The 14,956-nt window shown below is 42.2% G+C and overlaps 1 protein-coding gene across 5 annotated transcripts in view; it reads left to right on the top strand.

Moving 5' to 3' along the window:
• ttll11 (tubulin tyrosine ligase-like family, member 11) overlaps positions 1–14,513 on the top strand; it is a 29,853-nt gene extending 15,340 nt beyond the window's left edge. Inside the window, exons 8-10 of one of the 5 annotated variants that reach the window (XM_049020785.1) lie at positions 7,073–7,315; positions 7,736–7,842; positions 14,420–14,513. In XM_049020785.1, coding sequence (XP_048876742.1) covers positions 7,073–7,315; positions 7,736–7,842; positions 14,420–14,469 — 400 coding nt within the window. In that variant the 3' untranslated portion in view covers positions 14,470–14,513. The other 4 variants (XM_049020782.1, XM_049020784.1, XM_049020783.1 and 1 more) reach the window with 4 other exon arrangements.
• Positions 14,514–14,956: the final 443 nt, after the last annotated feature.

Genomic DNA, 14,956 nt, shown 5'->3' with positions numbered 1-14,956 from the left:
TATTACCATGTGACCCTGAAAAGCTGAATACCTAGAAAAGGCTAATGGTTACTTCAAGGGTGCTGAAGGGTGCTCCATATTTATTTTAAGAAATTGAATGAATATATTATATAAGATATCTGATTTGAGTTATCCTTTCATTAAGTTATCTTATTTGAGTCATCCTTTCATTAAGCTACTTTTTGATTGGTCTAGATTTTCAGAAGAATGTGTGGAGCAGTTTTTTTTTCTTGTCATCTGGGTGTTAACAGTTTTTATTTATTGTTTATTTTTTTATGATATGTTAAGCATACTAACATTATAAGACATTTGATGCTTGTTTGAAGTAATTACAAGTACAAAGTCAGATGCTCAATTCTCTGAAGGGGCCACAGCCTTTGTGCCCTGTGGCAAGATACTGAATATTAATTACTTCATAAAACATCCAGTCTTATTAATATGCCAAACTGAAGCTATGTCGAGTCATTCTGGAAGAACGGTTTGAGGGTGGATTAAATTATTATGCAAATAATTTACATGGGAGCGGTATGTGGTGATTGCTGTGATATTGAGTGCTAATGTGTAGCACTTTTTATGGTAATACATAGTGTAATAACATACTTTAGCCTACAAAAAAAAAGATAAACTAAAGTGGAGAGGGAATGGCAGTCTGACGACATGACTGCAAGCTGATAAAATAATGCCCTAGTTGATATTTATGTTGTGCAGGTGGCAGGACAGCCTTCAGGTCTGTTTGTTCCTGCTGTTACATTCTGAAAAGCAGCAGAGGGATTAGTGAATATAAAGTCATTCGTGAAAAGATGTTTAGTCTGTTATGCAAAGATGTTTAGTCTGTTCCTTGGCACTATGGGATACACATCTTTTTATTAAAAAGAAGGTTTCTGTGAGAAGGTTGTTACTAAGATCAGGTACTACAGTATAATGGAAAATTGCTTATTTTATGTGTCTGCAGTTTAAATGTACTCTAATTTACTCTCTTTGGGTGTTAATTTACTCTTTAGAAATGCAGCAAAATTGTCATCAGTGCTGTTGTTGTTGTGTTGGGTGATATCCGGAATAAGAATCGATAAATCATGTGAGGTATATCCTGGAGTTGCAGTTCTGAGGGATGCTTACAGGTGGCCATTAAATGTGACACAACATTAAGTCAGTTATAGCTTCATCACAACAACTGTAAAAGATAAGCAAAATAAAAAAAGCAGGCAAGACCATTTCTATGGCAAGTGCTGATTTTTCAGTAGTGATATCCAACATTAAAATAAATGAGGCATAATAATTTGGTTGAATGTCTCAAAACTTTTGGATGTATAATTTCCAGGGAAAATGGTGTTGCCAATTGAAATTAAGCTTCTTTGCACATGCAGGATGCATTCTAGATGGATTGTTACTGTCAGTCAGTGGCACTGAGTAGGGTACGTCTGTATAGGGTACATCTGTATAGGGGACACCCGTATAGGGTACATCTGTATAGGGGACACCCGTATAGAGTACATCTGTATAGGGTACACCCATATAGGGCACGTCTGTATAGGGTACATCTGTATAGAGTACACCCGTATAGGGTACGTCTGTATAGGGTACACCCGTATAGGGTATGTCTGTATAGGGTACACCCGTATAGGGTATGTCTGTATAGGGTACACCCGTATAGGGTACATCTGTATAGGGTATACCTGTATAGGGTACACCCGTATAGGGTATGTCTGTATAGGGTACACCTGTATAGGGTATACCTGTATAGGGTACACCCGTATAGGGTATGTCTGTATAGGGTACACCTGTATAGGGTACGTCTGTATAGGGTATACCTGTATAGGGTACACCCGTATAGGGTACGTCTGTATAGGGTACACCCATATAGGGTACGTCTGTATAGGGTATACCTGTATAGGGTACGTCTGTATAGGGTACACCCGTATAGGGTATGGCTGTATAGGGTACATTTGTATAGGGCACATCTGCTGCTTTTATAGCACTATGTGCAAGCAAACCCTCATATTCATTCCACATAGTTTGGCCATGCAAAACTAGTCAGAATATGAAGCTGGTGTTTCGGCCTCTCAGCTTTGAGTGAGTGTGGTCATAACCAGGGTTCCGCTGATCCAGATCTACTGATCTGTACTTTTTTATTAGCAGAGGAAAAAAAATCACAAAGTGCCTGTTTTACATTATACCCCCTGAAATGTGCCACACATGGATATAATCATGAATATACAAAATATAATTTATTTAAAAATGAATAAAGGGAAATTTTGGCTTAGGTTTCCTCAGTATTACATTCATGGAACTGACTCTATAGCAGGTGTTGTAAATTTATAATCATACTATCTAATCAAAGCACCGCCGTTCAATCAGAAGTGTGAGAAAGACAGGCCAGGCCTATTCCTGGGGTCGAGGGCCCGGCACACTCACGGCCCACACCTGCACCATTAATCTGTCGCTGTTGTACTGCAAGCTTTGTCCCTGCCAGTTTGATTTATGAGCTCTAACACAATGTGTGTACACTAGCATCCAGTAATGTTCTTCTAAGACCAGTTACTGGGAGTAAACATTTCAGATGGCTCAGATATTTAGGCGGGGGAGCGATGTTGAATACCTTCTGATGTATGAGCACTACCGGAAAAAAAATCCTGAAGAAAAGCTGGTAAAGCAGACATATGCAAAGATCTTTTGGTTGGGATGAAGTAAGTCATGATGTGCCCTTTTCCAAAAAACAGACCATAATGATGATTTCAGGAGGCAAAATAGACTAGTGGGAATGATGGTTTGCTGTACTACTACTGTAAAAAGTTGTCTGTGCAAGGCTTGTCCCTGCCAGATTTGTGTAATCTCAATCCCCTCTGACCAGAAGGAATCTGTATAGCTTTCATCAGCTTTTCCTATTCTCCTCTCCTCTCCTTTTCAAACTTGTGTTTGACCTTGGAATCAAGATCTGGCATTCTCAATGGTACTTACGATTGATTTTGTAACAGGAGCACCGTTTGCTAGTGAGGTAGATGGGAAAAGCTGCTGCAATAAGAAGTCCCTCTGAAACATTTCATTTTTATTCTGGATCTTGCATCACTGATAGGTGTATTATAAGCAGGGAAGAATAATTGCTTTTGTGTATCTCCTGCTGCATTTTGTCTTGATGCCTTTGAGACCCTCCATTTTTCATTTTGATTTCAGAGAAGAAATAGACCAAGAAAGACTGTAAAGATTGATCTATTGCGTTTTGTATATATGCCGTCCAAACCCTTGTCAAAGTGTAATTGGAAAAAGACAGCCTATAAATCAGGAATGGAATCTCCGCCTGGTCCGGCCAATCCAGTGTGGCTTACAACCACACCTTAATCATTACCACTACAGAACACCACCTGCGGCACCGTCCATCAAAGCCATAAGCGAGCCTGACAGCCGAAGACACATTCTGAATGAAATGGCGTAGCCTGCACTGGGCTCCAGTTAGAGGGACCCATTATGATTTATTGGCCAGTGCGTGGACATGTTCTTGGTAATGGCCTAAGAAAAGCAGAACACTTGGCACTGGACACCTGTCTGCCTTGTGCAAATGTGAAGGAAATTAGTGAAAAAAAATTGCGTAATGAGTATACCTTTCAAATTTTTAAAAAGTGATGTGTTTAAAAAAAAAAAAGTTAAATACATCATTTCTATTCTTTTTATCTTTTTTAATGTGAAACTGGCTTGTACCCTTCAGCTCACTCTTTGAATTCCAGGGGTAAAGGCTGTGATGAATGTTGCAGAAATGAGCTTTGATCCATCAGAAATGTTGGAGGATGCAGGAAGGACATTAAGCTTGCTCTTTCCCCTTCTCTGTCAGTCTCGGTATCAGGAACAAGCTATTCTTCATCTTTGCTTTGTCAGTTTACCTAACCTGCAACCTTGCACTGATCTTGGAATTTTTTGCAACAAATATCAGCTGCTTAAATTTGCTGAGATGCACTATATGGACAAAAGTATTTGGAAACACAGTTGGTGCCTCAGTGCACAAAACATAAAGTCATTTAGGAAAAGATGTTTAGTCTTCACATGATTGGGTGTCTTTGGTATGGAAGAACCTGACTGGCCCGCACAGAGCCCAGACCTCAACTCCATGGAACACTTTTAGGATGAACTAAAATGGAGATTGCGAGCCAGGCCTTCACGTCCAACATCAGTAGCTGACCTCCCATGGGCAAATATTCCTGCAGACACACTCCAAAATGTTGTGGAAAGCCTTCCCAGAATAGTGGCAGTTGTTATAATATATAAACTGCATTCTCATCTAGCTGGACCCATTCCAGCATATTGGTTTGGTTTTGTGATTCTATACTGTGAGACAGTATTTATTAATATAGACAAAATGCCTCTGAAAGCAATTTGCAAAGTCTTACTTTTTGTCTTCCACTTAAATCTTGACCTTTGACTGTTCACATTTTATTGCAAAAGCTAAAAATTGGTTTTATTGCAGATTTCAGTACAATATATATGTAGTATATAATTTCTGACTGAATTTTGTGGCCTGAATTACTTCTGTTAAATGTCTGGACCTCTAAGTGGATACGGTTGTAAAATCTAGATCAGTGTTTCCCAAACCAGTCCTCAGTCCACATTTCTGCATTATCCCAGTTCCCAGCTCACCTGTAAGGTATTTAGAGCTTCTGATTGCTTGGGACAGGTGTTCTGGGAACTGGGATAAACCAAAAATGTGGATCCATCCAGTGAGAACTGCTTTGGAAAACAGTGGTCTAGATGAAATGGTTTGGGAATGTAATAATAATAAAATAATGTAGTATGATTAATAGAATTTAATACTTTGCACGGGAGATTAATTTGGTACATGAATGGTCTACAAGAATACAAGAATGTGAAAGGTCCTATTTAAAGTGCTTATGGATGATTGAAATAGAATAAGCTATGCATCTGTTTTGTGCCATTATTTACAGTGTTCAGTGTGCCTGTGTTTTATAGTATTTTATAGTGTGCCAGTGATGTATAGTATTTGCAGTGTGTCAGTGTTGTATAGTATTTGCAGTGTGCCAGTGTTGTATAGTATTTGCAGTGTGCCAGTGTTGTATAGCATTTGCAGTGTGCCAGTGTTATATAGTATTTGCAGTGTGCCAGTGTTGTATAGTATTTGCAGTGTGCCAGTGTTTTATAGTATTTGTAGTGTGCGAGTGTTGTATAGCATTTGCAGTGTGCCAGTGTTTTATAGTATTTGTAGTGTGCCAGTGTTGTATAGCATTTGCAGTGTGCCAGTGTTGTATAGCATTTGCAGTGTGCCAGTGTTGTATAGTATTTGCAGTGTGCCAGTGTTGTATAGTATTTGCAGTGTGCCACATGCCAACATTCCTCCCATTAGTGCCTTTAGGACCAATTGAAATAAAGGCCCATGTGCATCTGATTGCATCTGTTTTACATAATTAAAAAATAATTGCTTTTCTCTCTCCTTGAACCGTTCCCCCCTCCCACTACAATTTCCCTCCTCCTGGCCCACGATCTCTTCGGCTGGGTACCCATCTGGCCTGGAGCTACTATGGGAGTTAAGAATCCCAGAATATCAGTGGGTCCTGGTCATTTCAGTTAAATACACATCTCTGTGATTTCGGCTTTTTCGTCTTTCACTTCCTCCCATGAGGTCTGGCATTGTGTTTTCACACTGATACTGATTGCTGTGATTCTGCTCAAAGGTTCAAAATGGGTAAAAAAAAAAAAAATCAGTGCATGGTCTCTGGGGAGTGGGCAGGAACCTTAATTATGACATGAGATTAAAATGTGGGGCAAAGAGGCTTGTGCTCCTGCTGTTCTGCTCATAGCCAGCAGAAGAAAAGGAGCAACTGTGATCATGTTTCAATGCCTCCTTCATGCTGCCACCATGAAATTTCTCTCAGGGGAAAATGTGCTTTGGGAGGAAATAGGCCCCGAAATTAGTACTTCTTCCTACTTATTTTTATTCAATTTAATTCAGTTCAGTCAGTTTATTTGTATATTGCGTTTTCACAACAATACATTGTGCTTTACATTGCCCCTGCCTAAAGCTCCCAGTGAGCAAGCCAGAGGCGACAGTGGCAAGGATAAACTCCCTTGTAGGAAGAAACCTTGGGAGGAAGCAGAGTCAGAGGGAAAGCCCATCCTCCAGGGGGCAGCAGAGGAAGCCCTAACCCTAACCAGACCCAAAGGGGGAGCCCGTCCTCCAGGGGGCAGCAGAGGAAGCCCTAACCCTAACCAGACCCAAAGGGGGAGCCCATCCTCCAAGGGGCGGGAATTTTTAATTATTTCGTACTGGAAAAGTGTAATACAGCTTGACTAAAACTTATTTTTTTAAACAAAATGTGTCCCATGTATTCAGGGTCAAACTGTATTTATGAATATATGTATATTTCCAGTGGTGATTTCTACATCTTCTGGTATGTAGTGGAAGGGCATTAGAAGAGTGTTGAGATTTTTCCTGTGTGTTTTACACATTAGACATGTTTAAAATGGACTAGCCCAAATGTAAGTGCTTTTTGGTATGATCATGGATCACAGTGCCTCCATTCCTGTGCCGCCACATTTCAAAGAAAGTGTTTATTTGCATAAATATAAAAAAACGTCCCGGCATTGCCTGAGTCTGTGATCATTCACGCATGTGTTGCTCTTTCTGCCTGTCCACTGCTTGTTTTAATGAAAAAAACACACCTAGATTATTTAATAGCTGGCGTTTGATATAATTTTAGGGTCTTCTGCTTAAAAAATAAGTTAGTAAAATTTGAAGACTGTGACTTAGTTTTTTTTCCCTTTTCTTTTGCCAATTTATCCATGTGGGGGTGAGGGGGCTGTAGCCGGCATTTTCACTTTATGAGTGTTAATTAATTAATTATCATTAGTAAATAAATAATAAAAACAGAATATACCGATACCTGCATGAAATGCTGAAAACTGACAAAATAACATCAAAGATTAATTTTCCAAGAGATGGGTTTCATTTTCAGGTATCTTGCACTTGCAGCAGAATAGGGCCCAGTGGCGCTTCTGTATGACTGTCTGTGAGCTTCTCTAAGTTGCAGCCTGATGGTTTACACGTTTCCCTTCTGTCCTGTTCTCATGGTAACAGATCTCTCCTGCCAGGCGGAGGTGGCGGCGAGCTGCAGAAAGACGTCTCTGAGGCGGAATCGCCCAAGCGGCCGGGACTGGAGAGCAGCCTGCCATCGCTCTGCCTGAAGCAGGTCTTCCCCAAGTACACCAAGCAGTTCAGCTACCTGCGCTTGGTGGAGCGTATGGCTGCTCTCTTTGTGCGCTTCCTGGGTGTCAAGGGGACCATGCGCCTGGGTCCGACCGGCTTCCGCACCTTCATTAGGTATCTGGGTCCTATATAACTGTGCCCATTTACAATATCCCCAAGTGACCCTGTCTTGCTCCCCGTGGCCATTTTGCCACTCTCTCACCCCTGTGCTTCTTCCTCCGTGAGTCGTCTTCCCTTTCGCGCCATGTAAGCTCTCTAATTGCCTGCCGCTGCTCGGTCAGCCCACTTACAGGGGTGACTTTGAAGAACCACCGTGGCAAATATGTCAGACATTAAAGGGCAGGTACTTTAAAGGGATAGGGACGTGGCTTGCTTGGGATTTTCATCTATACTGGGACTGCCTGGAGACTGGCGTGAGTGAGACACGCGCCTGTGTTCCTCGGGCTGTCTGCTGCAGTGCAGAAGTGGGTCTCGCTGTGGGGGTCTCTGCTAACCAGTCAGCGGCTGTGTGCATCTCTTCTGCTTGCTTCCCAGAAACTGCAAGCTCACTAACAGCAGTCTGTCCATGGCAGCCATCGACATCCTGTACATCGACATCACAAGGCGCTGGGGGGGCACAGTGTCCGAGTCGAGGGAAGCAGGTAATTTTTACCATTATGTGGCTTAAAAATTATTATGTTCACGTTTACTGACTTAGAAATTTTGGGACATTCACAAGCAATCAATCCATCAGTCTGTCTGCCTGTTTGTCTGTTAGTCATCTACAGTACTGTGCAAAAGTCTTACGCCATCAAAGAACATGTTTATAGTTACAGAAGCTCCTCAGGTTACGATAGGTTTATCGGAACATAACCCTATCGTAAGCCGAAAATATCGTAAGACATATTTTAGTGCAGTACACCTAACCTAACTAACATCATAGCCTAGCTTAGCCTACCTTAAACATTCTCAAAACACTTACATTGGCCAACAGTTGGGCAAAATCATTAACACAAAGCTTATTTTATAATAAAGTCTTGAATATCTCATGTAATTTATTAAATAATGTGCTGAAAGTGGAAAAACCCATCGTAAAGTCCAAATATCGCAACATGGACCATTATAACCTGGGGGGGCGTCTGTATTTCCACTTTCCACACTGATTAACCAAACACTTTGAATGCTCCCATATGAAGGGAATAACCTTGAGGGCTTTATAAGAGTGAAACATGTCATGGTTTGCAATATATTAGGTAAGTGAACATTCAGTTCTCAAAGTGAATGTGTTGAATGCAGAGGAAATGGGCCTGAGTAACAGGGATAAAAGCTAAATCGTTATGGCCAGATGACTGGGTCAGAGCAGTCCTGAAACAGCGAGGAGCGTGGAGCGCCCAGGGCCAGCCGTGGTGAGAGCGATCGGGGGAGGGAAAATCCGCGAACCTTTTACAGGGTGTTGGGAGGCTAAGGCTTATTGATGCGACATTGAACAAAGGCTGTCTTGTGCGGTACGAACCAACAGAAGGGCTACTATGGCACAAATGACAGATAATTTTAATGATGGTTACTGAGTATCGAGTCATAATGAACAGGGCCGGGAGCCCTGCTCTGTTTTGGGCTGAGTAGCCATGGACTTCCTGATCACATGACAGACAAAACACTGTGATTCGTTGGACCATACAGCCTTCTTCCATAGATCCAAGGTGCAGTTCTAACACTCACCATTGTAGGTGCTTCCAGCGGTGGGCCGACGTCAGCTTGAGCACTCTGCTTAGCGCGACTCCTTCGACATGCCAGTAAATTATACGTATCATTCTAGAATTAGGGAAGAAGTGTGACTTGACCACAACATAGAAGAGTGTATATGTGTAGATGGAGTTTTTTGGAAATAGTGATTTTCCAGAGTAACTTAATTTAAAAAATGAAATACAATAATTCTTCTGTTTCTGGGGAATGGGTGAAGGGCTAATAGGGACGAAATGACTTCCTCTCTTTAATCTTCCCGGCTGTGAATTCAATGCCTGTGTAGGTTAGCAAAAGGTGCAAAGGCTAATGAACTGAACTTGTGAGGGTAATTATCTCAGCAGAAGAGCCGCCTTTATGTTTCGTCGGCAGCATTTAATCTAAATAGCTTCCATTGAATATCATGCTCTGTAAACAGGTGGAAGAATTAAACTGTGAAACCATCTTAGGCTGCACTTAACAAAAATGAAGCAAGTAACTTTTTAAATGAATTGTTTAGCTGTAGGGTGTCTCTGGGGACGTAACGACAACTATACATTTATAATAGTTATAATTGAAATGTAGGAGTGACAGATGGTGCTTTTGCTGGTGTTTGGATTCTTTAGGTACCTTTGAGTTTTTAAGTTCTGATCTATCGTATCAGGTCATGTGCAGAACATGACGTCGGCCTCCTGGATGTACTGAAGCAAGGGTTTAGCTTTGGGTTGAGCATTGGGGGGGTGGGGGGGGTCGAGGTCTCCATCCATTTAAGGGGGTGCAGAGGGTTGTATTGGCTGATTTTGATTGGGGGGTTACAGCCCCCCTCATCCTCCCATAACTTACGCGGATGACCTGAAATGCAAAGCAACCAGAGAAAATCATGTTGGAAGCAAATTAAATGCTATGAGAATATGGGGTTTTGCATTGAATGTTTGGGTTCAGTGATTATGGGGTTTTACATTGAATGTTTGGGTTCAGTGATTTATGGGGTTTTGCATTGAATGTTTGGGTTCAGTGATTATGGGGTTTTGCATTGAATGTTTGGGTTCAGTGATTTATGGGGTTTTGCATTGAATGTTTGGGTTCAGTGGGAGATGAGAGATAGGGGGACGGGGTGCAGGAGACGGGATGGGTGCCAGGGTGCGGGAAATGGGGACGGAGGATGGGGGAGGGGTGATACTCCACCAGATTCTGAGACATGAGAAGAATAGATGCACAGACCAATAACCAAAACAAAAACCCACGGGCTTCCTGTAGTTATGCTTTATACCCCAACTCCCACTTTGACGAAGATGCTGTTATATTGCCAGAACACTAACATGCTCTGAAGTATCAGTACCCGACAAAGCTTCGTGAACATGCCGGAACTCTCCAGAAAGTGTGTCCTATCCATGGTGTGCTGTCGTATTAGCCGTGTCAACTCTGTCTGTATCACGTCACGATTATGTCACCCTAACATAATGAATCATCATTAGCACTGTACTGTATGTAAAAGTAAATGAACAAAAGTAAATGAGTATTTTTTTTTTTAAGCCTTAGCATTTTTCAGGTGTTGAAATATTGGGCTGCTTTTCAACATTTGCGATGTGCATATAAACTTTTCGAAACGTTACACTTATAATTCAGCTATATATGAAATATCAAGAAAATATGAGAAGTAAGACATTAAAGCAATGTGGCTTTAAAGACTTGAGAGATAAAAAAGCGTCTTAAACGCAAGTTTCTGTTCTCAGCAGTTGCCTCTTAGCCTCTGCTGTTGAGTGTCTGAGCCTCTGCTCTGGTGGCAGCCAGCTTTGGACGTCTCTGTTAGCCTTAATCAGCCTGATGTCTGACTCATTTCCCAGAGCCCACGCAGGACCTGCCGATCTGTGAATGCCGACTCTCCCTGAAAGTGAATGAGACCATTCCTCACACACACCTCTGCAATGGAAATGTACATGCGGATGTTTTAATGATACCGTTTCTGTGACAGAACGGGGGGCAGGATAGACTCTGCCTCCTCCGGAACAGACGCTCACCCTCGTCATTGCGCTGTCTCTCGCAGGGATGAGCCTGCCGGCCTTCGTCGAGGCCTTTTTCTACTTGGCACAACGTCGTTTCAAGGCACAGCCACTGCGGGAACAGGTGCAGTCCCTGCTGGAACTGTGTGAGGCACAACTCAAGGGCAAGACGTCCGGAGAGCGGAGAGCGCCGGCCCACGCCCCGCTGCCCCCGGGACCTCCCGCTGCCACCCACAGAGCCCCCAACTCCCGGAGCACCCAGGCCCTGCAGCCTGCCCTGAGCACCACTGTGGAGACCTGAACGGGGCCACCTGGCTCCCCAGGAGTCTGCCCTGGCCAGACATCGTACATCGCTGGTATTCGGAGAGTCGTGGCATCACTGAGGACTCGGTCTCTTCTTTTTAAATATAACTCCTTAGCATGGGCAGTCCATAGGTTCTCGGGGCAGCAAACCTTTCCTTCCAATGTGCCAGCGAATACAAGAAGGACAGTAAGGCCTTCATCCTTCCTTCTTATTTGAAGAAATTATATTTTTTGGAGGTTTTATCTCTTGCCTCCTGTAGAACCAGCCTTGGAACTTTCTGAATGAGGCATATAAAAAATAAACAATATTTTGCATTAACTTATTGATTTTTTTTTTTTTTAACGTACAGAATTATCTTCGTTTTGCAATAGCGGGCTGTCTTTTCTTCAGGGAAATCTCGGAAGCTTTAATTACACAGCTGACTGGATCGGCGGTCAGTTCAGCTGAAATTCCACTTGCACGGAGGTACTGCGTTTCAGGAGAGCCTCGAAACCAATTACTGTCAAGAGGGTCCCACGAAAGAGCGGCCCGTCAGCTGCTGTGCACTCGGAGGGGTTTCCGAAGTTTTGTGCTCTGTGTCAGAGTACCGATTGTGGCCTAAATGCTTTGGATAATGAAGACCTGAAGGAAAACGAATGATTGATAAAATAAGGCAGCCTAAAACTATTCATGTAAAAAGGGAGGTAGGAAGTAGGAACTGAACAAAGTTTGTTTTTAATCTTCTTTAATTTATTTTGAGAGGAATGTTTTGTTGTCCACCTTACTGCATATTTAACGTATATAACATATTCATCAGTGTATTAATGATTTGCACTATGCTGACATAATGGCTTAAAGGAGATTGACTTATTGAATGCAAACAAATGTTTGTTCCTTCCCAGCATGTAATCTTGCTGGTCATAACCATATGTAGTGGCATTTGCACACAGCCTCACAAAATGTATGTTTCTGTTTTTTGGATTCACATGTTTATTATGTTTATTACCACTTACGAAGAATTTTGGAAGAACAGTAACACAGTGGTTACGTCAGTAAACACAATAAACTGCTTGGATAGTAAAGTCTTGGAATTCCCTTATTCTGCAGCCAAAAAAGATCACCACTTTTGTTTAAGTGGGATGTACGGCAATATGAGTCTGAGACACTGAAATGAGGCGTACGGCTGGATAACTAACTTTTCTTTGCACTTTGATGAACATTATTAACGGTGCACACCATAAATAGACATACATAGCCTCTGAGTAGACTGATTTCTTACTGGAAGTAAAAGGAGACCACGATAGAATGCAGACGAATCATTTGCTGATCATGAATTCATCTTCAGAATATGGCCACAGATTACTGTGTGGAGATGCACAGCGCTTACTTTACCTGGTTATTAAAAAGAAGCCATAAAAATACACAAAGATGCCTTTCAGTGTGACGCCAGTTTCTGAAGGGGAAGATGCCTTCGCACCTACTCCTGCATCCTGCCAGTTATTTATTTATTAGTTATTTATGGAACAAGCAGAGCATGCAGCATTAAAGACCCCCAGGGTGATGCTTTTTCACGTTCAGCTTAGCCCGTCATGTGTCGGGACCCAATAGGCATCCGGAACGTTACTCGGGCAGATCAGAGCCCAGAGCACCCACGGCCCTTCCTTAGATGTTTCTACAGCTTTGGGACAGCAGTTTTGAGCTGCAGCATGTGGGGTTAAATGCGTTCAGAGCGAGACAGAAATTTTGCGGCCAGCTTCACAAGTATGCATGAAAGTGATGTGTGAAATTCACTTGAGAGTTTTATGCCAGTCGAAATCTGTACCTTCGGGGTCTGTTTGAAATAAGTAGCATCCTGGCCATTTGTTAAAGTATGGACAGATATGAAGGACTACCTATGCACTGCAATAAATCCACACAACTTATGCTATAATAATATAAAACAGATCTGGCCAGTCACCACTGGAGGCTGACCCAGAGCAGTCTTTGCCACCGAGCCTCAGCTGGTTTGGCCACCATTAGAATCAGACTGGGCACAGCTAGAAATGACTAAAGGCAGCTACCTATGGGGTAACCGCCAGCAAGATGAAAGGTGAGTATCAGGGAGCAATCATGGGTAAGTAGTGCAGGGGTGGGTGTGGGTTTTAGCATATGTCCTCTCAATCATCCAATAACAGTGGGTCCCCAGGACTGGAGCTGAGAACCACTGCTGAAGTATTGGCTGATTGAGAGATCATGCACCTGTTTGTGGATATCAAGGTGCTGCTCTGACCTGGAAGGACATCCATTATCTACTGCCAGAACTGACATCCTTTCTTTTTGCTGGTAATGATTTTGCCTGACCAACTGACCAGCACCTCCAGTACGCATTCAATTAAGCAGTGTGTAAAGCAGCGGGGATGAGAATCAGCACCATGGTGCTCCTTTGGAGAAGAGTGGATTGGTGCATTTAGGTGAGGGGGGAGAGTCTGCCCTTAATGAAGGGCTTTAAATGCCTCAGCATCTAGTTCATGAGTGATAGCAAGATGCCACTTGAGACTGACAGGCAGACTGGTTCTGTGATTGCAGTTTTGCTGTCACTGAGGTCCATGTGGGTTAAATTGGAGTTAAGTCATCAATCTGGCTTTTTCCTTACCTATGGCCTTGTGTTACAGATCTACTGTAAGCAGCTGGATGTCATGGTTTAGAAATTTGGTTTATGCATGTAAAATTATTATTATTATTGTTAATAATAAGAAAACAATATGTTATAATAATATGTTGTTGCTGGTGGTATTATTATTACTGAGACTAAATTAAGTATACTTCTTTTTAAACTGCTCTTGCAATATTTTTAATGGCCTTAATTCATATTACATAAAGAACCAGAGGCAATAGTATTAACAATGTTCATGTCAGCTTTGTTGTGTGCCTCATTTATCACTGATTGTACAAAGCGGTATAAAACATAACCCAAACACATTTTAAGCAAAAATGGCAGAGATTGTTATGGGCCAATGCGAGTGATTCAAAGGGTCGGAAAAATCCTCAGTGAGAACTGTAAGTCCTTTTGTTCATGGGCACCGTGATATACCCCATGTTTGAGGTTTAGATGAATCGGGTATCAACCATATGTGACCGATCCACGTTCGATACTTATTTAGTTATCGGCAGTCTGCAAAATGATAGCTCATATTTCTTGTTAAATCGATTTTTACAGTCAATCACACCACAGCTCTTTATTATTCTTGTTTGTTGCAGCATTCAAGGTGAACGTTAACGCTGCCACTCAGTCTATTTCTACTCAGTGAGCGTGAGCACGGTGACGCCCGCCCGCTGTGACGTCATGCGCATACCATATGCAGCAGGCGGAGCGTAAGAACATTGGATAGCAGGGTGACAATCTGTGAGTATTTTACGATTTTAACAGTTAGTAATAGTGATTTGCAGTCATTGTAAAAACAAAGTTTTGAGAGGTGAGAGTAGCGTTTAGTGGAAAATCCCACTAAAAACAAACGCAATTCTTCGAGACAACGTGAGTAATACGAAAAAAGCTATGGATGATTTGGGAGTCAGTGTCGGGATCGTAACAACACTGAAAAGTGGAATCAGTGCACCTCTAAAGTAAGAAAAGATCTTGTATCGGTACAAAAAACATACAGCTAAAAGCACTCAAGAGTGCCTGAGGAAAAATATTGGACTATCCTTATAAGGCCCTCCATGAGCCCAGATCTTAATCCTGTTGACCATCTATGGATAGATCTGAATATTGCAGTGTGGAGACGCCGTCCTGCAAAC

The sequence above is a fragment of the Brienomyrus brachyistius genome, chromosome 7 (genome assembly GCF_023856365.1).
Source record: "Brienomyrus brachyistius isolate T26 chromosome 7, BBRACH_0.4, whole genome shotgun sequence".
NCBI lineage: Eukaryota > Metazoa > Chordata > Actinopteri > Osteoglossiformes > Mormyridae > Brienomyrus > Brienomyrus brachyistius.
This window is presented reverse-complemented; position numbering and strand designations above follow the sequence as displayed.